The sequence below is a fragment of the Chaetomium strumarium genome (genome assembly GCF_033439665.1).
Source record: "Chaetomium strumarium strain CBS 333.67 chromosome Unknown B0T15scaffold_6, whole genome shotgun sequence".
Taxonomy (NCBI): Eukaryota; Fungi; Ascomycota; class Sordariomycetes; order Sordariales; family Chaetomiaceae; genus Chaetomium; species Chaetomium strumarium.
The window spans coordinates 781,721-805,803 of record NW_026944434.1 but is presented as its reverse complement, the minus strand read 5'-3'; the positions used below and the strand labels follow the sequence as shown (position 1 = coordinate 805,803).

The window sequence follows — 24,083 nt, the reverse complement described above, 5'->3', positions numbered from 1 at the left end:
GGCTCCTTCCGTTTCATGGCTTTGCGATTGCTTCAGATGGAGATGCCGTCCCCCCTTCGGTCCCGAGTGAGCAGATCGCGACGAGCAACACGTTGACGATTGGCCGTCGTCAATTTGGCTGCCTGCCACGATAAGGTCCGCTGGGCCCTAATAGGTCCGGCGGTTGAGGGTGTTGTTGACGGCAGGCGCAGGGCGGGTGAGGTCGGTACAGCGACGGTAGCTCCTGCATCCTGAACGGGTATCATGTCGGGTGAACTTCGCAGCCGGGCTGTTTACGGCACCTCCGGCTAGGTGGGGGTGAAGGAAACCGTGGGGTTCTCGATCACTCACTCACATCATCCCGTCATTGGAAGGCTGAGTTAGGTGGGAGGACTTCTCGGACAAGCTCGTTGACGGCTCTCGAAAATTGGCAATCTTAATGTTCGTTGTCCTCCGCCTGGAATCGCCTGACGAAAATAACAGTAAATCCGCCCAGTTACGCTTTCTGCGCAAGGCGCTTCCAAGATGCTACCAGGGCAATAAGGCTAATGGATGGCTCGAATCCCGTAACACTTGACAAATGGACTCTGTTGGACATTGTGACGTACGTAGTCGCTAACTGGATATATACAACACCTTTCGCCGCAGCCTTCACGGATCCGGATCGCCCTCCATTCTGGCCTGACTGCTTTGTTAGCGAATCCCACTCCGGTCGACGGGGGTGGCTACTTGCCCTCATGGCACCACGACCGCCCAGCTCCCTCTCCAGTCCGCCTTCAAATTCCCGCGGGTAGCTGACCCGATCCGGGTACGTCAACTTGACAGCGTAGCACACGCTCAGGAAGACGGTAACAAAGCACCCGATCTGGAATAGGCCCTTGCCGGGGGTGGTCCATGTGTACTCGTACGGCGAGAACATGCCGAGGATATCGTGGTCCTCGTGCACCGGCTCGCCAAAGTTCCTCCGCTCTTGCTTATCCCACCAGTCGGCATGCGGATCACGGAATTGGCGCTTGATGCGAGGAGGGTTGATGTAGCCGCCGTTCTGCGCGAAATGTCAGCCCCAGGCGCTCCGTCCGCTGCCTCTCGTCCCACGCACCATGTCTGGATCCTCCGCCGGCGAAAGCGTCCGATAGTCGGAGTCGGGATACTTCTCGTCGACCTTGGACCTTCCGACCATCGATTCGGGTAGGAACGCTCGTTGTTGGATCAGAGGGAGTCGTCGCGCGGCAGGGAGCACGGCGGCCCGGAAGGGCGACATCCGCACAATCTGACGGGACAGCATCTGCAGCGTCATTAGCTCAAGTCATCCATGCGCTCGGCGTATGGTATCCTGAACATGCCTTGGCGTCGGTGGTGCCGCAATGCCAATCGGTGGGAGTTACTGATGATGTCGATTGGCGATTGAGTTGCAGCTCACTTGCGTGGATGTTTGGTGACGCCCAGACGGGGTTTGATTGGCTTCGGAGCCCCGCTGTCTTCCAATTGGCCGTCCGTTCTCCACGGCTGGCTTTCGGCCGTGGACACCTCAGGCATGAAAAGGCACGCTGCCTGCGGTTCGCGGGAGAGTTGGCGATAGATGGCCCCGGAATTTTTTGTCAGTTGGCAAGTTTTGCGGACGACGGGCGTTTTCAGCACAAAACACGCTGTAGACAGCTTCACAGAGCCCTGGTCATGCTCAGAACTCTTCAGAGGATTCTCTAAGGCACTACCATTCGTCTGACCTCATTTTTGTCTTGCCAGATGCCAGATTCGTCGAGATTTCGGCCGTCTCTGCCTCGCAGTGCCCCTGGTTATTATGACGGAGATCGCGTCGCCCAGCCTAACACACGCAGTTCCGCCCACAGGTCACGGCGACAGCGAACACCACGGGCAACCGCCATCAACACCCGATTCAGGACACGCTGACTCCGTCGAGCAAACAGGATCTGGCTCCCCTCAGGCCGTCAACGGAACCAACAATCATGAGAAAACCGACGAAAAGCCCGGTGAGGAGCAGGCGCAGGCCGAAACGCCACAGAGCAACAGTGTCCGCAGCGCGCGTGAGGCGACGAGCATAGACGATGGGCCCCCAGCTAAACGACGCCGACTGCGTGATACAACGCCAAATAGTAGCACCCGCAAACCAAAGGTCGAGTCACCGCCGTGGAAGAAAATCGAAGCCGATGGTCCGACAAGGTTGACGACTGAAGACGGCCGCCGTAAATCGGGACGAATCAATGCCGTGCCGCTGGCGCTGCAACCCGGCGACAAGCGTATTACGAGACACGTATCGCACAGCCAACAGTCCAGTCCGCCCAGGAATCGCGGTGCGTCCGTCAACGGCCATGGCCAAAACCATACTTCGACCCAAGGCAATGCCGCCGCCAAGCGTCCCCAAAATTCAAGCAAACGGCTGCCGGGTAAGCAGCCAACCAGCAAGCCCAGCCCGCGAAGACCCGCGACGCAGGATCCGAAGTCGACAACGCGGAGCCGTCGGCGATCATCGTCGCCTAGCCGCGTCGTCACACCTCTGAAACCATCGCTCGCCACGCGTCGTTCAACGCGCCACCTTCGGGGAACAGACGAAGATGGCGACGATGCCGGACTCAGTGCGACACGCACCACCCCGCGCATAAAGTTACGAGTCAGACCGCCGTTGACAACCATTCCGCTTGTTCACCGCGAGCAGGCCAACCTACGAACCAAGGTTGGTCCCACCTTCGAGGAGTTCTTTCAGCGCGCGCTCGAGATCCCGGTTGAAGAGGGGGGCCTTCTCGTGGCCTCTGAGGACGGGCCGCGATACACGGAGGAGGACGCGAGGGAAGATGCGCGGCTCATCCTGCGAGTCGAAAAAGAGGTGGAGCCTGGCGGTATTTTGGCTGAGGACAGGTGCTCCGTGTTCGAGCCCGAGTCCGAGGAAGAACCCCCGAGGCAGTGGGCGCACATGGACCATCTGACCAAGGCGATGTCTAATTTCCGAAAGCTGATGCTGCTGGAACACCAACGACACCGAGCCACCGCCAAGCGCCTTGCGATTGCCTGCGAGGCTGAGTGGAGACGACGGAATCCGCAGCCCAAGACCGCAGAAGAGATCGAGCTTGAAGAGATTGAACAAAGCAAGACAAGGTGGCGCCAAGTGAACAAGGTCATCGCGGGCACCTGGGAAAATGTCAAGACAGAGGTGAATCGCCGACGGTTGGCAGAGTGGGAGGAGGCAGAGCAACGCCGGGTGAAGGCTGCATTGAACCAGGCTGTCAACCTCTCGGAGCAGAAGCTTCAGGCTAGGCAAGCCCGTTTCGACACCGAAGAGCTCTCCGAAGACGAGATGGCTGACGACGACATGTTCTCCAACGACGACGAGGAGGAGGAGGACCTAGACGGCGAGAACGAGGAATCCGAGAGTATGCTAGGAGAGGAGAAGGAAGACGATGAGGATATGTCCTCGTCCGACGATGAGGAAGACAAAGAGTCAGAAGTATCGGACGAGGGTCTCACGCAAGAACAGCTACGTGAGAAGTACGCCAATTTACCGGATTTGGATACTACGTCGGAGGACAAGGCGGCTTCGGAGGCAGCTGCCGATGATGAAGACACAAGCGACGAGTCTGTCGACATGGATGACGATCTTGGGTCGACGGAGAATGAATCGGATGCGGATGATGACGAGACAGGCAGCGAGGATGGTGAGGATTCTGGAGACGAACCATCCGGCCTGCTCGGGCTTCTTTTCAAGAAGTCCGAGTTGAAGCAGTTGAAAGCCGAGGCTGCCGCAAAACAACATGCCACGGAGGATGAAAATGAAGAAATGGACAAGGCCGATGCTGCAGCTGGCTCTGGGGTTCATGCGGAGGACAACGATGGAAGTCCCGCTGGGACTGGTGAACAACAAACGATGGCTACAACCCCCAGACCCACAACACCAGAGAATCAAGTTGAGCAGGAGCCTGCAAAGGACGGGCAATCATTTCATTCACACCAGGGCCTGCCCACCAGTGAACCGATCAGTGGCCCCCTTGCAGGAATTGACAGAGCGGAACCCCCGGCCGACGCTCCATTGACGCACTCGACAGCTCATCAGGGAGAGAGTGGATGGGTTTCGCGGACCAAGCAGGAGCCTGTAGGCGATATTCCGATGACTGATGCCCCGGAGGTAGCTAGACCATCTGTACAAGCTACCACAGAGGCGGAGGTTGTTCCAGAGTCGACCGCAACGCAGCGCCACAGCCCGGAAACGGAGCCCATCACCAATGTCCAGAGCCCATCCAGAAGCCAATCGCCTCGATACATATCTGACGATACCAAACCCACCGATGTCGAGACACCCACATCCGTGTCTCTGCTGCATGCGCCCAAGACTGACAGCAGGTCCACCTCGCCCCAGCCGGCCGCCGCCCCCAGGACCGAGATACCTTTCCTCCTTCGGGGCACCCTGCGCGAATATCAACACCTTGGCCTCGACTGGCTTGCAGCTTTGTACGCAAACAACACGAACGGTATCCTTGCGGATGAAATGGGATTAGGAAAGACCATCCAGACCATCGCGCTTTTGGCGCATCTCGCCTGTTACCACGAGGTCTGGGGGCCTCACCTTGTGATCGTGCCGACGAGTGTCATGCTGAACTGGGAGATGGAGTTCAAGAAGTGGTGTCCTGGCTTCAAGATCCTCACTTACTACGGAAATCAGGAAGAGCGAAAGAGAAAACGCCAAGGCTGGACCAACGATGACGTGTGGAATGTGTGCATCACCTCGTACCAGATGGTTCTTCAGGACCAGCAGGTGTTCCGACGGAGACGGTGGCATTACATGATCCTCGACGAAGCACACAACATCAAAAACTTCAAATCCCAACGATGGCAGACCCTGTTGGGCTTTAACACCCACTCTCGACTGCTCCTCACCGGTACGCCATTGCAAAACAACTTGACGGAGCTGTGGTCACTGCTGTACTTTCTTGCGCCGCCTGAGAATGGTGAAGGCGGGTTTGTCGACCTCAAGGAGTTTCACAACTGGTTCTCAAGACCAGAGTCCCAAATCCTCGAGAGTGGGCGTGAGCAGCTCGATGATGAAGCTCGCGCTATCATCTCCAAACTACACAAGGTCCTCCGGCCATATTTGCTCCGGCGTTTAAAGGCAGATGTAGAGAAGCAGATGCCAGCAAAGTATGAGCACGTCGAGTTCTGCCGGCTCTCCAAACGCCAACGCGAGTTATACGATGGGTTTCTGTCTCGGGCAGATACCCGAGAAACCCTGGCTTCCGGGAACTACATGTCTATCATTAACTGCCTGATGCAGCTCCGGAAAGTGTGCAATCACCCGGACCTCTTTGTCGATCGGCCCATTATGACCTCTTTCCGGATGCAACGCTCGGTTGCGTCGGACTACGAGCTCAACGAACATCTTATCAGAAAGAAGCTTCTGGCTGTTGAACCGATGGGCATCGTGAGCCTCAGCTTTCTCAACATGATCCCTGCTCAGTACGAGGGCATGTCGAGCACACATGCGGACCGGATCGCTCAGTTGAGTGCGCAGCGCATCCTCCTCGACCTTCGAGAAGCGCAGAAGACGCGGGCCAACAACGCCTATCCTGACTTGGATCCTGCGTCAGTCAAGTCCAACTTGGTGTATCTGGAAGGCGCCGCGCGCTGGGGTCGGTTTGAGGAGCTGCAGCATTGTGTGTACCTCAACGCGCTTCGCCGCCAGCAACGGCCGATTTACGGCAAGCGTCTCATCGAACTCTTGACACTCGGCACGCAGCGCCGGCCCTTCAAGCCACGGCCCAAGGTCCCGCAGAAGGTAATGGGCTGGTTCGAGGAGGAGTCGTATCTGCTGCACAACGCCATTCCGACATTGCAACAGCGGGCTGACTCGATGGAGACGACCATAACCAAATTCGCATGTGTCACCCCGGCCGTCGTGACGGGCGACATGACCAGGCTGTTGCTTGGTGCGAAGGGGGTCCAAGCCTTCCAGGAGGCGGACCTGAGGCTGTCCGCTCCTGTCCGATACGCGCCGTACATGCCGAAGGAGCGGCCGCCGGACCCTTGGCATGAAGCCCGCATGCGGTTATCGATCCAGTTCCCCGACAAGCGGCTCTTGCAATATGACTGTGGCAAGCTGCAAGCCTTGGACAAGCTGCTGCGCAGGCTCCAGGTCGGCGGCCACCGCGCCCTGATCTTCACGCAGATGACCAAGGTGCTCGACATCCTCGAGCAGTTTCTCAACATCCACGGCCACAAGTACCTGCGGCTGGACGGCGCGACCAAAGTCGAGCAGCGCCAGATCCTGACCGACCGCTTCAACAACGACCCGCGCATCCTGTGCTTCATCCTGTCGACGCGGTCCGGCGGCCTGGGCATCAACCTCACGGGCGCCGACACGGTCATCTTCTACGACCAGGACTGGAACCCGGCGATGGACAAGCAGTGCCAGGACCGGTGCCACCGCATCGGGCAGACGCGCGACGTGCACATCTACCGCCTCGTCAGCGAGCACACCATCGAGGCCAACATCCTGCGCAAGGCCAGCCAGAAGCAGATGCTCGACGACGTCGTCATCCAGGAGGGCGAGTTCACGACCGATTACTTCCACAAGCTCGCCGTGCGCGACGTCATCGGTACCAACGGCGAGGTCCTGGCCAACGAGGATGACGTTGCCGCCAACGCCGCTATGGACAGGGTGCTCGGCGGCGTCGAAAGCAGCAATCCGCGCAGCGTGGGCCGCGTGCTGGAGCAGGCCGAGGACAAGGAGGACGTCGCGGCCGCCCGTGTGGCCGAGAAGGAGATCCAGCAGGACGATGCCGATTTCCTCGAACAACAGCCTGCATCCGGTGGCGGATCGGGCGTGTCGAGTGTCAGGCAGGGGACGCCGAGGGAGGGCACCGCAGAGCCTCTGTCTGCTTCCGTCGTGGGGAGATCTGGACTGGGGCTGTTTGCCGAGTCGGCCGAGGACGGGGATGCGGTTGAGGAGGTGGAGGTCGAATACAATGCCTTTGGGGAGCGGATGCACACCATCGACGATTACATGCTCTCCTTCATGGCGAGGGCGCTCGAGGGCACGCCGCTGGAGCTGCCGAGGGATAAGAAGAAGAGTAAGAAAAAGGGCAAGGATACGAGGAAGCGGTAAGGCTGCTGGCAACGGCACGGCAGTCGAAGCGCACCGGATCGCCTTGGTTAGAGCTAGTTTGTATCATAGCTGGGCATGTTACTTTTTGGAGACAGCGATTTCATGTTGCGGCATTGAGCGAGAAGATGAGTTTGTTCTACCGGATAGATCATGGTTTGGGGTGGTCGTCAGCTCTTGTACACATTGAATCAGGGATACAGCGATTCGAAGCATTTTGTAAGATGGGAGTTTTTGTACTAGCGGAAGGAAATGATACGATATGCTCGTTGAATCCCACTCATTACCGTATGCTCTGTATGCGTCTTTTGTACGCTTCACTGATCGACCGGAAGCTTGGGAAGAGTCGAGTCCTCGATTCAGTCTCGAAGAAGATGGCACACGTGACGGGGGGGATGAGGTATGCGTTTCCTATGGTACAAGAGGAGGCAAGCAGGCCTAATCACGCTACCGTGATGCGTGACGCGCATGAGTCTATCTTGTGAGCCGGAGCTTGCTTTGCCCCTAGTCTAGCCGGTAGATGCCAGTGAGCTGCACGCGTCTCCATACATAGCAACAATATGCGTACGATAAAGGAGTTGCAAAAGGCTCACCAGCTAGCCCTCATGCCTGTGTAAACTTTCAAGTGATACGCCCTATTGAGGAAAGCAAACCTGCTCTACTGTATGATGCTATGAATGGCTTGTGCTTGAAGTTGAATCACCAGATATTTGGCTGTTAGAAGATCTTTGTTGTCACTGGCCTTTGCGGATTCTCTCATTTATAACCCACTTCCTGGGCTTCGCCGAACCTGCGCATATCTCCATCCGAAATAGCAGGCACAGATTGCAAGTCCCTATCTTACCTTACCTTATCCAGTCACTTCTCCCATACCACAACAACCCAACGCAGGCATACCTGTCAGGGTTCTACCTTACGCATGTCGCCCAGCGACGCTACTACGGCCCAGCTGAACCCGAAGCTGGACAACAACAAAGTCATTGACCTGCAGCAACAACTGGACGAGGTGAAGCATCAGCTCAAACTAGCCCAACAGAAGAAAACGTCTCTGGCCGAGACTCGTGTTCAGCAAGATACCCGGATTCGACTCTTAGAAGAAGACATCCGACGGCGGTCGGCTAGAGTTGCGTCATTGGAGGTTGATAAGGAGGAGCTCTTAGCCCGGATCAGGGCGCTCGAGGATGAGCCACGATGGCTGGGTGAGCTGCCCCTTTCCGGCCTGGGCTGGCGAGTTTCCCAGGAAGAGAGAGACTAAAATAATGGAACAACAACAGCCAACGTAACTGCCGAATTGCAGGCAGTGCAGTCCAAGGTGTCGGCGTTCTTCGCACGCATGACCGACGTGGAGATCCCTCCGCCGCGCTCCTGGTTCACTGCGTGGGCTGCGGTGCAAGGCCTCACCGAGTCCGCCGGGCTCAGCCCTCCACAGCTTTCTGGAAGGTTGACCAGACGCTCGGGGACATGCGGAGCCCCAAGATAAAAGGTCTCGAGCTGCTATGTCTGCACCTGTACGCGACACTGGGCGTCGGCTGGTGGGGTAACGAAGCTCTAGCTCTCCTAGACATGCTCTGCAACGAGCTCAAGACGGCCACGCTCGTCCCCGTCGAGGGCCTCGTCATGGTCTTGGGCATAGGACTTCAGGTCGCACCGTCCCATAGAGAGGATATCCTTCTGGTATCTCTATGGCAGCTGGCCAAGATGCTCGAAGAGGTATTCCCAGACAAATCCCGGTTTGGCCAACTACGAAAGGCCATAGACAGTGAGCTTCTAAGTAGCTCTCCCTGGTGCTCGAGGATTACACAAGCCATCACCGATGGTACGATACAAGGGCTCTGCTCTAGTCAGGATGCCCAGTTCTACCAGACATATGGCCTCGGCGTCCTCATTAGCCCGCGTAAGGAACTTTATTTGGCGCTTGATATCTGGGGCCAGAGAATGTGGATGTTCAGTGATCTTGAGGTGGAGTTCACGCTCTCCTTCTCGGGAGGCTCTAGTCTTACTATCCCTGACTTCTCGAGGAATCCAATCAGGTGTGAGACGCGTTCGATCCCCGCATTCTGGTTCTATGGTACCGCAGGCACGGGGTAGGGTTGAGGTTTGTAGGATGGTATTTGAGGCGGCTCTTTATGTATGACATGGGAGGGTGGAATATGGGTCGCACAGGTTAGATTGCTCAGCTGAAGAGGGAGAATCAGAAACGCGCAAAAGCAACATGAAAACATTCCGAGTGTTCGGCAGCGGGAAGGTACGACTGACGAGTCTGCGTTTGGACTTTGGGTCTGTACTAGTATTACTACCCCTAGGATCCATTCTCCTTATTCCATTTAAAAAATAACAGAACCCTCGCTTTCTGCCAAGCCGTCCGGCTCAGAATGAAACGAAGTGCAATTCCTGAGACTCTGTCTCTATTCAACTTATCAGCTTTCTATTCGAAACCTTGAGATAGAGGTGCAGGCTGCGGTTGCTTCCCTCGTCCTCCTACCACCGAATCTTCTGGTTCTCTGTCGTCATTGAGCACTACTACCGAGACGTGCCGACCAGCAACATTCATTCCATGCGAGAGGCAGTCTAGACTCTTGAATACTCTGCAATGCATCCAATTGGGTGAGGGATTAAAGGTCGGAGTTGGTTCCGGGGCATGATGGTACTGTAAGCCTTCGCTTTCATAGGTCGGTTTCCATGGAGCGTTACCATAACCCACCTGGTGAGGAGGTAGCGGCGATATGCCGGTCTCACCGCCGACATGGCAACCCCGCGGAGCCCCCGATTTCTCACTGGTGCTTTAAGCTTATCTCGCTCGCGCACGACGGGCACTTTCCTCTGAAATGGTGGAGCGCCCCATGCACGGTGCAGCCGGTAGTGTCAGCACTAATGCCGGAACATCTCGAGCGAGTCCGCTTATTCGTCGTAAAAGTCTTCGTGTTGAGGGCTCTCATAGGTACGGATTGTTCTGCGCACGCAGGACCATGCATCCCGCCACTTCTCTCTGAGTCTGGGGTCGCCCTCGACCAATTTGACCGGTGACCCTCAAAAATGCTGCCTTGTGCAACGCGAGGACTTTTTGGGGCAACTTCGCCCGTTTGGATAATAAAGCTGCTTGGGCCTGCACCTCTCGTAATCATATCTCCCTAATAACTCGCCCAATTGTCTTGGTCCTGTCGTCAGAACCTGCGAGCAAACCGGTTCCTGACTGTAGTCTGTGTCGGATATCTCATCGCCCACTCACGGAGACGGACCCGGAAGCGGCCCCGCTTCTTCGCACTTAAGAACTCCGTCCGATTCGACCCTCGCCGGAATACCAATGGCCACCAGTGACCGGAATCGCCGCCGTGGCGGGGGTGTCGGGCTGCGTCTGCCCAACCTGGCGCTCATCGCAGCTCTGTTCCTCCACCCGTCCCAGCCGTCAACAGCGGATGCGGCACCCACCCTGGGGGACCACTCCGGTTCCGGTGCCCAGGGCCTACACAAGCGGATCCAGGGCGAGCATGTGGTGCTCGCGGACTGCCGCGACAACCACGGCGTCGTGTCGTCCCAGATGGCCTACTTCGTCGGCGATCCCGGTCCCGTGCCGAACGACGTGGCCGTCGTGGTCACCCCGGCGGGGCAGGCGGCGCTGTGGGTGAACGCCAACACGTCCAGCCTGTTCACCGACACGGGCGTAACCTTCCGGGCGAGCCTGGGCCCTCGCGTCGAGGACGGCCAGTTCGCCGGCACGGGGGACAACGGGTACGGCAACTTCAGCTGCTACCAGAAGTACGCGGCGGGGCTGTACAAGTATAGCGGGACGACCTGTAACCAGGTCTACTTGTGTGATCATAGCAAACCGCCCGGTGAGTTTATCTTGTTTTGTCTTGAGGGGTAGTGAGATGGGGGGTGTGGATGGTGCTGACTATATGGATCAGAAACAACAGCTAGCAGCTCGTCGGATAGCGGCAGCATGTCCCGGGGGACGGTCATCGGGATCGCGGTCGGGGTGGTCGGCGGGCTGCTCTTCCTCGTCGCTGTGGGGCTGGTGTTCTGGTTCTACCGGCGCCTGCGGCGAGCGAAGGCCAAACCATCGGGCGAGCTGCTCCGGCCGGGCAGTCTCTCCGTCTCGACGGACCCCAGCTCGCGGTTCGAGGCCAACAAACCGCCGAACCCGGTGGGCATGGCGCAGCCGGTCATGACCCACATGCGCGCCATCTACGAGGTGGACGGGCGGCGGTTCCGCGTCGAGATGGCCACCGACACGGGCCGGCTCGAGATGGATGCGCTGGGCCACGGCTCTGCCGAACTGGATGATAAGAGCCACAAGGCGGAGAACGAGAAGACCGACGTCACCACGTCCGAACCGAGCAGCGACTCTCCGCGTGAGATATCTCCGCTGAGCCCAGACCTCCCGGACTCGCCGGGCGCGAATGATCCGCCTCCGCCGCCGTCCTACACGAGCACGCCCATCACATTCTACTCGTCCGTTCAGGGGAAGTGAGGGGTCCAGCACATGGATTACCTATGGATGATGGAATCATGGAACACGCAGTTGAGGTTTGGGTTATGGACAAGAAAGGCACTACGGAGGCTCGGAAAAAAGAAATTAACTCACCTCATTCTCAAATCTGGAATTTGTCCTGTCTGGATATCTGGCCATCTTCAATGATCTGGGAGACGGAGTCATTCCCTTCGAGTGGCATGGGTCGGTAACTCGGAGAATTGGCGGGGTAACGGGGTGTGGGGTAAGGTTGCGGTGCCGCGTGCGGCTTCGGCGGTTTCCCCCCAAAAATGGTACCCGAGTGGGTTTACCCACTGCTCAGGTTGCTGCCTGCAAGCCGAGGAGGACATTCCTTCGCCGGGCCACCTGCACGATGGCGAACAATCGACCACCCTCTACACATCATGATGCGGGAGGAGACATGCCGCGTGCAAGGCGCCGCTCGTCGTCTGCGTCTCGGCACAAACCGGGCCCGCCGTCAGCGCCGCGCCGCGCCATCCGCCCCGTGCTGCTTCTCGTGGCGCTTGTCAATCTCGCGTGGAGCCTCTACCAGCTCCCGGTGAGCCGCGTTGTCGAGAGCCGGCTATGTCGCGACCACTACGCGGCGCACGATCCGTCCGCGCTTCGTCCGGACGGGACCGTTCCGGAGGAGCTGTGCAAGGTCGATGGCGTGCAGCAGCGGCTGGGCCGCATCCAGGGCATCATGGAGACGGTGTGGGTTGCTGGCGGTGAGGGAATCTCGTTGGATATACTTTATCATTCCTCGTTGTGAACCTTGGGAAGGTGGATGCTAAGCATGTCTACTTTACTAGACTTTCTAATGACCATCCCGCTTGTCTCGCTGGCTGACCATTATGGGTGCCAATTCGTGCTGTGTCTCAATCTCTTCCCACGCGTGTTCCTACTGTGTTGGACGTTCCTGGTCGGCTATTTTGATCGGGCCCTGCCGGTCAACGCCATCCTCGCCGCTCCGGTGTTCTCATTTCTTGGGGGAGACTGTGTCTTCAACTCGATTGTCTATGCTCTAGTATCGGAGCTCACAGACGACCACGTCCTCCGGTGAGCCCATCACTTGTCGGCATGTTTAAGGAAACACCGGGGAACTAACACTCCACAGCGCAACCTTTTTCGGCTATGTGAACGCCGTCTCCTCCATCTTCTCCCTCCAGCTTGGGCCCGCCCTCGCATCGGCGGCCATGAGCACGATGCTCTGGCTTCCGCTCTGGATCGGCATCGTCCTGCTGATTCTCGGCATCCCGGCCATCACCGCTCTCCTTCCAAAACCCAGAGGCAGCCGCCGCAGATCTCCCTCGAACGAGGAAGCGGACGCCGCGGCGCCACTTATCCCTCCCTCGTCCCGTCAACCACTCCGGAACAGCCTGGCCTCCAAAACCACAGCCCGCTTCCACACCGTCCTGGCCATCCTGAACAACCCCACCGGCAACTTCCTCCTCCTCTTAACCATCTTCTTCCTCGCCTCGCTCGCCAGCTCCGACACGAAACTTCTCCCACTCTACATCTCCAAGCGCTACACCTGGAAGTTCTCGTCTATCGGCTACCTACTCTCAGTGAAAGCCCTCTTCAACTTCCTGCTGCTGTCCTTCCTCATCCCGCACTTCCTGCGCTGGAGAAGAAGACAACAGCAACAGTCCCGCCTCCTCCGCCCAGTAGTCACCTCACCAGACTCAGAAATCCAAGCCGAGCCCAACGCGGCTGATGTCCATTCCGATAGAGAAAACATCGCATTGGCGCACGCAAGCCTGGTCTTCTCGGTGCTGGGCGCCTTGGCCATCGCCGTCTCGCCCAGCATTGCGGTGCTCGTCCCGAGCCTGTTGCTCTACGCGATGGGCATTGCGCTGCCCATGTTTACCTACTCGCTGCTCAAGTCGCCGAGTATGGGGTTGGTGAAGGAAGGAGAGGAGGAGGGCACGGGCACGGGCATGCAGCTATTTTCCGTGGTCATGTTGGTGAGGACGGTCGGTACGCTGCTCGGTGCTGTGGTCATGCCCAGTCTGTGGGTGGCCGGGGTTGGGGTCGGGGGTTGGGCGCTGGGACTGCCGTTTGGGGTGAGTGCGTGCTGCTATGGCCTGGCGGGGGTCTTGGTGAGAAGGATGCGGGTTTGATGCGGCCTGTGGGATACTATGATGTGGCGTGCGCCAATTTGGGGATTGGGCTTGTTCGGTGATTGATCGGGCTGGATGGGACGGCTGGCGGGGAGGCTCGCTCTTTTCATCCCGTTGCAATGCTCGGGAATTCCGGACATCGTCGTGGCGTCCGAGCTGAAGTCATCCGTCACACGCGCTTTTCAGCAACTTCCCTTTGCCCCGTCATCAATATTGAAAGCGCAACATGTGTTGTCCGCTTGGCCCGAGAAGTTGAGATCGGCTAGCTCGGCTGCCAAGGCGATCGGAATAGGGGCTTCCACTAGTTCGGCATACGGGGCTGCGGCAGAATCTAATAGACCCACGGCAGCTGAACTCGACAGCTGAACGCCACAGCAATGATTCGCCAGATCTCTGCATCGTGGCCCTCCCATAGCTCACGATGTTTCCTACACGCAGGGCTAAACCATGTTCGGCTTCACCTCATCTCCACTGTCTCAGCTTTGCAGGGCTGGGCCGCCTGGCAGTGCCCGGAAAGCTGGAAAGCGTCTAGGTTCGGATGCATCGTGGATCTCAGTATAAAGGCTGGACCGTCGCCATGTTCTTCAGCCCGGGTCCTCTAGAGATCGCAAGTTGACGGTGAAGAAGCCAAGACACTCAGCCAATCTTCTGTAAGACACCATGAGGACTAGTCCGTCCCTCGTCCTTGCCGGCGCCGGGCTCGCGCTCGCCGCCCCGGGAAGGTTCTCTTCCCGGCTCCTCGACAAGCGGACGGGCTACGACCTCTGCGAGACCGACTGCAATCTCGCTGGGGCCGCCTTCCCGGACAAGCACACGCTCCAGCTGATGCTTGAGAACTACCGGTCCGAGCAATGTCCCACCATCTACATCGGGGAGAACCCGGACACGCCGACGGCCACGTCGAAGGTTTGCCTTGACGTCATCGGCACCGACATCGTCTTCAACTTTGCGTCTTTCCCCGGCTACACGTACCAGAATGGCGCCGTCAGCTGGAAGCTGATGGGCAACCTCCTGACGCCCGAAAAGTTCAACGCCCCTCCCCCGCCGGCCGCCGAGGTCTCCTGCAGCCCTAGTGGTGATGGTCTCGTCTGCAAGCTCCCGTTCAGCGACATCCTCGGCGTCTCGGCCACCACCGGCGTCCAGGACCTCCTCTCTGGCATGTGCCCCAACGGCGACCGCGAAGGGCTCGGCTTGTACTTGTCCTTCGCAGGCCAGGTCCAGTCCACCGAGGACGACTCCGTCACGAGCTTTGTCCAGTCTCCGCCCTGCACCGCCCGGGACTCGACCGGCCAGTGCACGGGACACGACACCTCGCTCTCTTACATTGAGGTCGCCTACCGCTGCTCGGCCTGCACCAACGCACCGGCCTGCCCGTCCACGACAAGCACTTCAAGCATCACAACCAGCAGCTCCACCGCCACCGATTCCGAATGCACCGCGCCCGCCAGTTCTGAGACGACTAGCAGCTCTACGACAACCACAACCCCGAGACCTCCTCCAGCACTTCCACTTCCACTTCCACTTCCACTAACCCACCAACCTCCACCCCAACGGCATGCTCCTTCGGCACCGCCTTCGGCTACCTGTCCGCCTCCAAATCCACCACGCTCAACACCCAGTCCGGCCAGGGCTGCAAGCGCTGGGGGTGGTACCAGACGCCGACGCTAGCCGAGCTGCAGGCGGGGCTCACCTCGGGCCCGCTGTACGTCGGCGCGGGCAACAACGACATCTCCAAGGCGACGCAGGTCGGCACGTGGACCGCGACGGCCGACCTCGGCGGCCGCGTGTCCGTGACCTACTCCCTGACGGGGCCGTACGCGCTCGCCGAGGTGCATGTCGATCTCGAGTGCCTCCCCATCGAGAAGTGCGCGCCGGGCAGCTATACCGTGGGCGAGAGTGGGCTGGGTGGCAAGGGCGTGCAGGAGTATGAGGTTGTCGTGGGGGCGTTCCCGAGTTGTTCGGGGGGGAACAGGGCCGCGTTGATTATCCATGCCGCGGTGGATCGGATGGTTCCTCAGGGGACGACGTGTCGTTCTTGATTGGGTAGTAGCAGGTACTAGTAGTAGTTGGGGAAAGGCAGAGAGGGTTGAGGACTTGGAGGATGTTGGTGGAGGGCCTCGTTCAGAAATAGTGTCATTATCGAATCTTCTGTTCTAGATGTATGGGTATCCCTGGGCTATTTTCGGTTTCGTATTATTAGTACCTTAATCTGATAATAGACCGCCGTCACCTGCGGAGCTGCAAGACAGTGGGACTATGGGAGTGAGTACCGCGTACTTATGGATAGCGAGTATCTTTCTTGTGTGACTTGTAAGAGATTTTAGTGCCCACGGCCAAGTCGACATTGTGTCCCGACAACGCTTAATGCAACAGCTACAAGCAGAAGGAGGCCTCTCGTGGCCTTTGATCGCTCCACTCGGCCATTTGATTCTCGACTTGACACATGAACCCGCAGGTACAGTACTTAGCTGGGGTGAAGGGCAGTAACATTTCTCTTCATGCATCCCCCAGCCTAGGCCTGTCCCGGCCCTCTATCATCGAATACCTACCAGGTATTCTTCCTCGTGGTGTAACTTCTGATAAATCCACTCAAACCCCCAAAGGATTCCACCCGCTCTCAACCATCTCCACCGCTGTCCTCGTCGCAGCATCTAGATCCTCCTCCGGAAGCCCAAGCAGCTCATTAGCCGTCCCTTGAGTCCTAGCATAGTCATAGACATCCACCACCGCCGCCGCATCATCATCATCATCCTTACCAGACGGCGGAGCGAAAACCGTAGCATACAAGTTCTTAGCAAAGCCCCTGTAATCCCCCCTCCCCAACTCCGCCACACCATCCCGCACCCGCTGGGCGGTCGACTCGTAGGCGATCTGCCAATCGGCATCCGTCGTGTCCAGCACGCGATGCAGGCTATCGAGCATGTCGCGCTGCGAGACGCGCCAGCTGGCGATGTTGACGTGGCCGTTCCGGAAGTCGGCGAGCGAAGGAGCAGAATCGGATGAGGAGAAGGAGGAGGACGACGATTCGGGCAGGCTGAGCAGCGCCGCCAGCGCCCGGCCGCACTGCGCCCACGTGCTGACCGTGATGGTGCGCCGCCCGTCGTCGAAGAAGGTCGCCTTGCGCGCCGCGATGCTGAAGCCGAACCACGGGTCGCCCGCCGCCAGCGACCACTCGTACCAGAAGCCGCAGTTGAGCGTGACGTAGGCGGACACGCCGTTGTTCTGCACGTCCGCGATGCGCTGGATCGCGTTGCGGGCCACCTGCCCGGCTGGAGTAGTAGGAGGAGGAGGTGGTGGCGCGGTGGTGGTGGTTGCCGTGGTTGCCGTGGTTGGGGGCGTCGGGAAGCCGAACTTGTTGGGCATGATGTAGCCCACGCCGGCCTTGCCTGCCGCGGCGCAGATCCGGGGGTGCAGATCCTCGGGAACCCGCGTGCCCAGCGTCACGACCAGGAATTGCTGGCCCTGGAGCGCCGAGACTAGCGCCGCGTCGTCGTCGTAGTCCACCTCGACCACCCTGACGCCCGTGGGTACCGAGCTGTTGCTGCCCTTGCGCTTCAGCGCCGTGACGGTGTGCTTGCCGGTCTTGAGCAGTGCTTCGGCGAAGGCGCGTCCGATGTTGCCGGAAGCCTGGGCGAGGTGTTAAGTGTAGGTGTGGTTAGTTGCTTCCATCAGATGGTCAAAGGAGTGGAAGCAAGAGAGGGTGGATATGACGTACACCGATGATGGCGACTCTCTCAAGGTGTTTGGTGGCCATGGTGGGTGGACTTTGGCGGATTACGGTTGTGACTTCTTTATTGAGTTTATGATACTAGTAGTAGAGTATTGAGGTAAGCACCGTAAGCTCTATATAAATTCGGTTCTCGCCGGACGATGGACTTGTTTGGGAATGTGGACGAGCGTGAGAAGCAGACTCTTGGCGGTGTTTTATATCTTTCCCTCGTATGTATAATCTCAACGTCCCTAATACTGTACCTCGGATATAACATCCCCTTATCCACGAATCGGCCGGCTAACCCGGGCTTAAAACCCCGAGCCTGCTGGGAGCTACCAAGCGAGCCTAACGCATCCGGCCGAGAATGATTACTAAATAAGTCAAGCAGTCTCAGCGAGTTTCTGACAAATCCGCCTCGTAAAAATGCACCACTACGCAATTCGGCCGGTGCTGTGATGGGCCGGTCGCCGATATTGTCCCGCCACCTCCGGGTCCGAGGACCGCTTCGAACCCGAGCACACAAATAGTAGAGATCCAATGATTCCTATCAGCCACGTGCGCCCCGAGTCCGCATGGTAGGGACCTATCAGAAAAAATAGGTTCTGGTTTGCTTCACTCATATTGATTTAAGCTGCATTTACGGCTGAATATAGACCAGTTTAGTTCGTCTATGTTGTAGGTCTTAAACTAGGTACTAAAGACCATTGTGGTATTTATGTTCGGTATGGCGTTCAACCCCTCCCACATATGAGGCAGTTCCCCTGACTTAGCTGGGCGCATCACCTTCTTCACCTTCTTCACCTTCTTCACCTTCTTCACTTTCTTCACCTTCTTCACCCACTATTACACAGTTTTCTCTGCCTCTGACTTCTGCGCACTTCAACAGTAGGCCAGTTCCGCGATAGCCTGATAGGTAAGATCTAGAAGAAGACGAAGAAAAACAAAGTTATGATCGCAAGCTAATCAAGGAATCGACGGAAGAGCAGATGCAGAGCCTGTGACATACACTGCAAAGTGAAAGAGGTGGAAGAAGAAGAGCAAACAGAGGGAGAGAACTTGAAAGGGATAAGAAGAATGGGGTGTCCCTCGGTCAATTCTTTCCAGTTGTTCTCCTCTTGCAATCATGCTCTCCCAGGAGCTTGTATTGTACATTTGATTTACCGGCCCCTAATCTCCGTTCCTGGTTAATAAAGACATGTTGAGCAGATGCATTCGTAGCGCCCACTCTTCCATAAGTCTAAATTCGCCTGCTGGCCGTTGCATCACTGTTTAGGATCTGTCTATATCATGTGGGCATCCAGTAGCAGCTTGTAGGACATAAAACTACTACTAGTACTGAGTCTCGTCAGACAGATTCACCACGTCAAGATTAAGCTGCGTCGGCTACGCACAGACACTTCTGCAGGTCGATCTGGCTTTTTCACCCGCTAGCTGTGCGACATCGGTCCTCGGACTAGATCTTTCCGCTGACCTGCCATAAGCATTGAGGTTACAATTTCCACGAGCATGCTTAGCCGAGCTTAAGCCCGAGAATTCCGAGTCGTACCATATGAGGACATGCGCAACGGAATGGCGTAAGACCCTGAGCGGCGGTTCTTGTAAGTTGTTGTAATTAGGGGATAACAAGCGGGAGAGGTTGCAGATAGACACGTATGGGACATGGACCTTGCAGTCCGGGCTGCAGAAACGGCTATCCAAGCCATCCAAATCGGACGGGTTCAACTTCTCACGTAGTTTACCTATTAATCATCGAGATTCTCCCCTCTTTGACCATCTGCAAGGGCTCCCACTTAAAGAGTAATCGTCATGCTCTGTTCTAGTTCCCACCCAATCTCCCGGAACCGCCAAGGCAATAACCGCCGCCTAATAGCGAGCAGAATGGAGGACTAGAATAATATACCCGCTGTCCGGGTCCTACGACACTCGTATATCATCTCCGCATCTGACATTACTTTAGCCAGAGCCAATGTGCGGCCGGGATCCTCTTCCACGCAATGGCTGTCCAGACTTGCAGGGATGGTACACGTCCGGTTAGAGAAAGCGCAGCATCCCCCTCAATATCGAGATTGATGAATGCGGTACAAATCTTTGCTGGAGTCACTCCCCATGGTGGTAACGACATTGAGCTCGCAGCATACAAAAGGGGCGACTACCGCCGCCATCCCCTCTGCCATGCTGCCATCAAAACGCCCCTGTGCATATAGTTGGATTCTAGAACCAAAATAAGAGATGCTTTACCGTCTATTAGCAGCACTCGCAGCCTCTGCCGCGCTGGTCGCAGATGCGGCGCCCTCGGCATCGGCCTACGATTACATCGTGGTGGGCAGCGGCCCCGGCGGCGGGCCTCTGGCGGCGGAGCTCGCGCGGGCGGGATACTCGACGCTCCTGATCGAGGCGGGCGGGGACGAGGGCGACAACCCGACGTACGCCGACATCGCCAACTTCAACGAGGCGGCCAACGACGAGACGACGCGGTGGGACTTCTGGGTCAAGCACTCGGACGACCCGGCGCGCGACCTCAAGTTCGCGCACACGACCTGGGACACGGGCGACGGCACCTTCTACGTGGGCCTCGACCCGCCCGAGGGGGCCAAGCTGCTGGGCATCCAGTACCCGCGCGCCGCCGTGCTGGGCGGATGTGCCATGCACAACGCCGGCGTGTGCTCGCTGCCCGCCGCCGACGACTGGAACATCATCGCCAACAAGACGGGCGACGCGAGCTGGTCCGCCGAGAACATGCGCAAGTACCTCAAGAAGATCGAGAGGAACGAGTACTTGCCTGCTGGAAACCCCGACCACGGATACGACGGTGAGCTTGGGAATCGAATGGCTCCCTTACTGTTGCTGAACTAACAAGACTGTCCAACCCGCGAAGGATGGCTTGCGACGTCGGTGGCCGACAACTCGTGGGCCAAGAACAACAGCCTCCCGGGGACCAAGATCCTCAAGCGGCTGGCCGAGCTGACGGGGCAGGACCCCAACGAGGCGGCCAGCCTGGTGAACCGCGACATCCTCGAGGCGGGCGACCACGTCGACGAGACCACGTCCTTCTACAACATGGTGACGCACGCCGACAGCAAGGGCAAGCGCAGCAGCCCCAACAACTACATCCGCGCCACGCTCGCCGACCCGGCCAACTACCCGCTGACCGTCAAGCTGCACACGCTCGTGACGCGCGTGCTCTTCGACAACTCCTCCACCACCGCCCCTGGTACTGGTAGCACTCCGCGCGCCATCGGCGTGGAAGTGATGGAGGGCGCATCGCTGTACCGAGCCGACCCGAAGCACGTGGCCGGCAGCACGGCACCGCCGCGCACGCAGATCCTCGCCAACCGGGAGGTGATCGTCTCCGGCGGCACCTTCAACACCCCGCAGATCCTCAAACTCAGCGGCATCGGTCCCGCCGCCGAACTCGCCCAGTTCCACATCCCCGTCATCGCCGACTTGCCCGGCGTAGGCGAGAACCTCGGCGACAACTACGAAGGATCCATCCTCGCACTGGGCGCCGCCCCGGTCGAGTCGGGCCTGATCACCCTGCTCTTCCGCACGCCCTCGGCCCCGACAGCCAAGCGCAACATCTGGACCTGGTGCGGCGCCTTCTCGTTCGAGGGTTTCTGGCCGGGCTTCCCGACCTACCACGGCCCGACGCAGTACACGTGCGCGATGGTGCACATGGCGCCCAAGTCGCAGGCCGGGTCGGTCAAGCTGGTGTCGGCGGACCCGCAGGACAAGCCCGAGATCAACTTCCGCTTCTTTGAGAATAAAGGGGACGAGGACCTGCGCGAGCTGGCCGAGGCCGCCGACATCCTCCGCCAGGCGTGGCAGGCCGCGGGCGAGCCGGTGCTCCCCTTTGATGAGCTGCATCCGTGTCCTGGCGGCAACGAAGAAAAGAATTGTACGGAGGCGGCGCAGGCCGAGTATTTCAAGCTGCAGGCGTACTCGCACCACGCGACGTCGACGTGCGCGATCGGCGGCGACGGGGACGAGATGGCCGTGCTGGACTCCAAGTTTCGCGTGAGGGGGGTGCGGGGGTTGAGGGTCGTGGATGCGTCCGCTTTCCCCGTGGTTCCCGGCGCGTTTCCGAGCTGCCCGACCATGATGCTGAGCGCGAAGGCGGCGGAGGATATCATTACTGATGCGAAGAAGGCGGATGCGAGGAAGGTGTAGATAGCGGGAGGGGTTGAAAGGGTAAATTGGGAGAAGGGGGGAGGGAGATGGTCCGATGGTCAGCAAAGATAAACGAATAGATACAGGAAAGCGCGATTGCTCCGTGAACGCAGCGATATACAAGTTGCAACATCCAAGCGCTCTACATGTCCTTTCTTACCTCCCCTTTTCTATTGTCTCTATCAGTTATCCCACGCTTATGATCCAAAGCTCCCATCCACCACAAGCAACCATCAAATCTTAGCCTTGAGCTCCCTCTTCCACCGCTCATCAATAGTCATGACCTCGGTCCTGCTGCCCACCCCTTGCCTCGCCTCCTCAAACACCCTCTGCTCCCTCTTCCACAAGTCTACCTCTCCCTCCAAAAACCCGGCAATCGCCTCCGCGCACTGCGGAACCCGCTCCATGGCCACCAGATGCCCACAGTCCAGCACCACCTCCTTCACCTTTCCCCGTGTCGCACCGCCACTGCCCCCCAGCCCACTCCCCGTCCTCTCCAGCTTGGCCCGCCGCTCCGCGGGCGTCGACATGTCGGATTCCGCCCCAAACACATACAGCACGCTCGGCCGGAGCTCGGGCAGCCTGCTGTACGCGTGGAGCGGCTCGGGCCGGTAGAAGGGATAGCCCGCGTACAGCGGCCGGTCGTAGTCCGGGAGCGTGTACGGCTCCGCGCGGTAGGTCGGTCGGAGGAAGGTGAAGAGCTCTTGGTGCTTCGTCGTGGTCAGCGTGACCTGCTTGTCTCCCTTCTCTGCGGAAGGGTAGAGTTCGGTGGGGAGGTCCCGCAGGCCGTGGGCGACCCAGAGCTTGAGCACGCGCGGGTCCCACGCGCGGTAGAACTTGCTTTGGGCGAACTTGGCGGCCGCCGAGTCGCGCGAGTCCCACAGATCCCGGCGCGTGGTCGAGGCTATGGCTGGGCCGATGCCGCTGTTGGAGAGGGTGATGACCGGGTCGAGGAGGATCAGGGACCGGAAGAGGCGCGGGTGGGAGAGGGCGAGGAGCGCGCTGCCGTGAGTGAGTCGCTGCAACTCCAGACAGAATGAAGGCAATAATGGAAAGGGGGAGGTAGTCTCACAGTTGTGCACCGCCCATGCTATGTCCGATCCCGACCAGCGGCTGAGGCATCTCATCCTGTTTCTCATTGATCAGGTGCATGAGATCCCTCGAGTGGTCCCACCAGCTAGCTACATGGTGTCAGCATTCCGTGCCGTTTCACCTGAGATGAAGACGCCTTACGATCATTTCCCAGGATCTTCTCATTCAGCACGCCTGACTGCCCCTGATTCCACATGTCGGCGATCCAGATGGACCGGATGCGGATCCCGCTCTGCGGAGTCCGCTTGTGAAGGTCATCCCAGAGCGGCTCATACAGTTCCTGGGAAAATGTGAGAAACAGTAACAGATACGGAGAAAATAACCCAGAACATGAAGACTTCGATGAAAGCAAGACAAGAGATGCTTACTTTCGGAAAGCCATTGGCATGAGCAGCGATGATTGTGACATCGCCTGGCTGCGGGTTGGGGTTGTCTAAGGGGATGTACTGCTTGACTGCAAGTCTGGGCTTGTCCGCATCGCCATTCACCGTCGCCGTGGCATACTCGCGTGAGTGGCAGCAGTTGACGGTGTGCTCGACCACACGGTAGTAGGGAGACATGTCGGCCGTGTTAGAGTTAGATTCGAGAAGGGAAGGGACGAGTGCAAGATAGTACCTAGTAGACTGTTGCTGTCGACGGGAGCGCAAGGTCAGGATGACAACCTCGGCTGCGAGTGGGGCGCCAAATGGCTTCCACAATCGGAAGCCTGCAACGGCACGGCAAAGCTTCTCCGCGTCCACCAGCCCAATCAAATTATCAATCCACACGGGTAGGTAGTGGAGACGGAACTTCGAGCTGCGGTTTGAGGGCCTGAGGCAGATGAAGACTTACACAGTAAACTTCTCAAAGAGCTTCTGATAGTTGAGAATCTCTCAAATATCTGGCCAACAATATAAGCCTCAAAGATTGAGTCTTACTAGTCTGGCAATGGACCCTCGCTCGTAGCTTCCACTCGTGACTCCCTGCCTCGGTCTACCGGTAGACACCTTAGTCTACCTAAGGTAGGTACGGTAATACTTTAAAGCTGGCGAGAGCTGCTTCCTCAAGTATCCTGAGCAATCCGAAGGGTATCAGCTGCGAGGTTGGATGGTGAGGTTTTGCCAGATAAGGCCTGTAGGCTGTGTGCAACATCCTCTCAGTCAACTTCGGGTATCCGTGCTCTCGAATTTGATCCGAATCTCTGTCTACGGCATTCCCTCAGAATCCCATCCTACATCATGTTTTAGACATGTTCAAACTCCGAGTTCACGATAGACCTGCGAATGATATCAATTCGTCACCTCGTCGCCCGGCAGCGCAGGGAGTCAGGGACTACCCCCTCCCGAGGTGTGGCATCCGAGCGGGAACAAGACCAAAGAGAATTGGATTGTGGGGATGCCGCAGGCTTTGAAGGCGGCCCGGGAGGCGGTGACGACCGGGAGGAGGAATCAGGAGTTTATC

General features: G+C 58.2%; 7 protein-coding genes across 7 annotated transcripts; 4 read left to right on the top strand and 3 right to left on the bottom strand.

Moving 5' to 3' along the window:
• Positions 1 to 406: 406 nt before the first annotated feature.
• On the bottom strand, positions 407 to 1,559 carry B0T15DRAFT_262452 (uncharacterized protein). The gene is made up of 5 exons (XM_062863356.1): positions 1,323 to 1,559; positions 1,079 to 1,264; positions 713 to 1,024; positions 588 to 660; positions 407 to 524 (listed from the first exon to the last, which is right to left on the bottom strand). The coding sequence occupies exons 2-4, from the start codon at positions 1,262 to 1,264 to the stop codon at positions 631 to 633; spliced, it is 528 nt and encodes a 175-aa protein (XP_062718842.1). The 5' UTR covers positions 1,323 to 1,559; the 3' UTR covers positions 407 to 524; positions 588 to 630.
• Positions 1,560 to 1,566: 7 nt separating this feature from the next.
• Positions 1,567 to 7,517, top strand: B0T15DRAFT_538964 (SNF2 family N-terminal domain-containing protein). The gene has a single exon (XM_062869712.1). The coding sequence runs from the start codon at positions 1,778 to 1,780 to the stop codon at positions 7,082 to 7,084; it is 5,307 nt and encodes a 1,768-aa protein (XP_062718841.1). The 5' UTR covers positions 1,567 to 1,777; the 3' UTR covers positions 7,085 to 7,517.
• Positions 7,518 to 8,000: 483 nt separating this feature from the next.
• Positions 8,001 to 9,169, top strand: B0T15DRAFT_495633 (uncharacterized protein; the record flags this gene model as incomplete). Its single annotated transcript, XM_062867117.1, has 3 exons — positions 8,001 to 8,280; positions 8,356 to 8,468; positions 8,531 to 9,169. 3 exons carry the CDS (start codon positions 8,001 to 8,003, stop codon positions 9,167 to 9,169), a joined length of 1,032 nt encoding a protein of 343 aa, XP_062718840.1.
• A 1,204-nt stretch (positions 9,170 to 10,373) lies between these two features.
• B0T15DRAFT_438209 (uncharacterized protein) lies at positions 10,374 to 15,711 on the top strand (the record flags this gene model as incomplete). The annotated part of the gene is made up of 8 exons (XM_062865864.1): positions 10,374 to 10,942; positions 11,018 to 11,545; positions 11,892 to 12,277; positions 12,362 to 12,608; positions 12,667 to 13,089; positions 13,282 to 13,615; positions 14,420 to 14,865; positions 15,174 to 15,711. Exons 1-8 carry the CDS (start codon positions 10,383 to 10,385, stop codon positions 15,709 to 15,711), a joined length of 3,462 nt encoding a protein of 1,153 aa, XP_062718839.1. The 5' UTR covers positions 10,374 to 10,382.
• A 246-nt stretch (positions 15,712 to 15,957) lies between these two features.
• Positions 15,958 to 17,705, bottom strand: B0T15DRAFT_538961 (uncharacterized protein). The gene is made up of 2 exons (XM_062869711.1): positions 17,388 to 17,705; positions 15,958 to 17,299 (listed from the first exon to the last, which is right to left on the bottom strand). Exons 1-2 carry the CDS (start codon positions 17,424 to 17,426, stop codon positions 16,262 to 16,264), a joined length of 1,077 nt encoding a protein of 358 aa, XP_062718838.1. The 5' UTR covers positions 17,427 to 17,705; the 3' UTR covers positions 15,958 to 16,261.
• Positions 17,706 to 19,145: 1,440 nt separating this feature from the next.
• Positions 19,146 to 21,571, top strand: B0T15DRAFT_538957 (uncharacterized protein). Its single transcript, XM_062869710.1, has 2 exons — positions 19,146 to 20,193; positions 20,260 to 21,571. Exons 1-2 carry the CDS (start codon positions 19,614 to 19,616, stop codon positions 21,549 to 21,551), a joined length of 1,872 nt encoding a protein of 623 aa, XP_062718837.1. The 5' UTR covers positions 19,146 to 19,613; the 3' UTR covers positions 21,552 to 21,571.
• Positions 21,572 to 23,289, bottom strand: B0T15DRAFT_538955 (Alpha/beta hydrolase family-domain-containing protein). Its single transcript, XM_062869709.1, has 4 exons — positions 23,012 to 23,289; positions 22,785 to 22,923; positions 22,624 to 22,732; positions 21,572 to 22,553 (listed from the first exon to the last, which is right to left on the bottom strand). Exons 1-4 carry the CDS (start codon positions 23,201 to 23,203, stop codon positions 21,785 to 21,787), a joined length of 1,209 nt encoding a protein of 402 aa, XP_062718836.1. The 5' UTR covers positions 23,204 to 23,289; the 3' UTR covers positions 21,572 to 21,784.
• Positions 23,290 to 24,083: the final 794 nt, after the last annotated feature.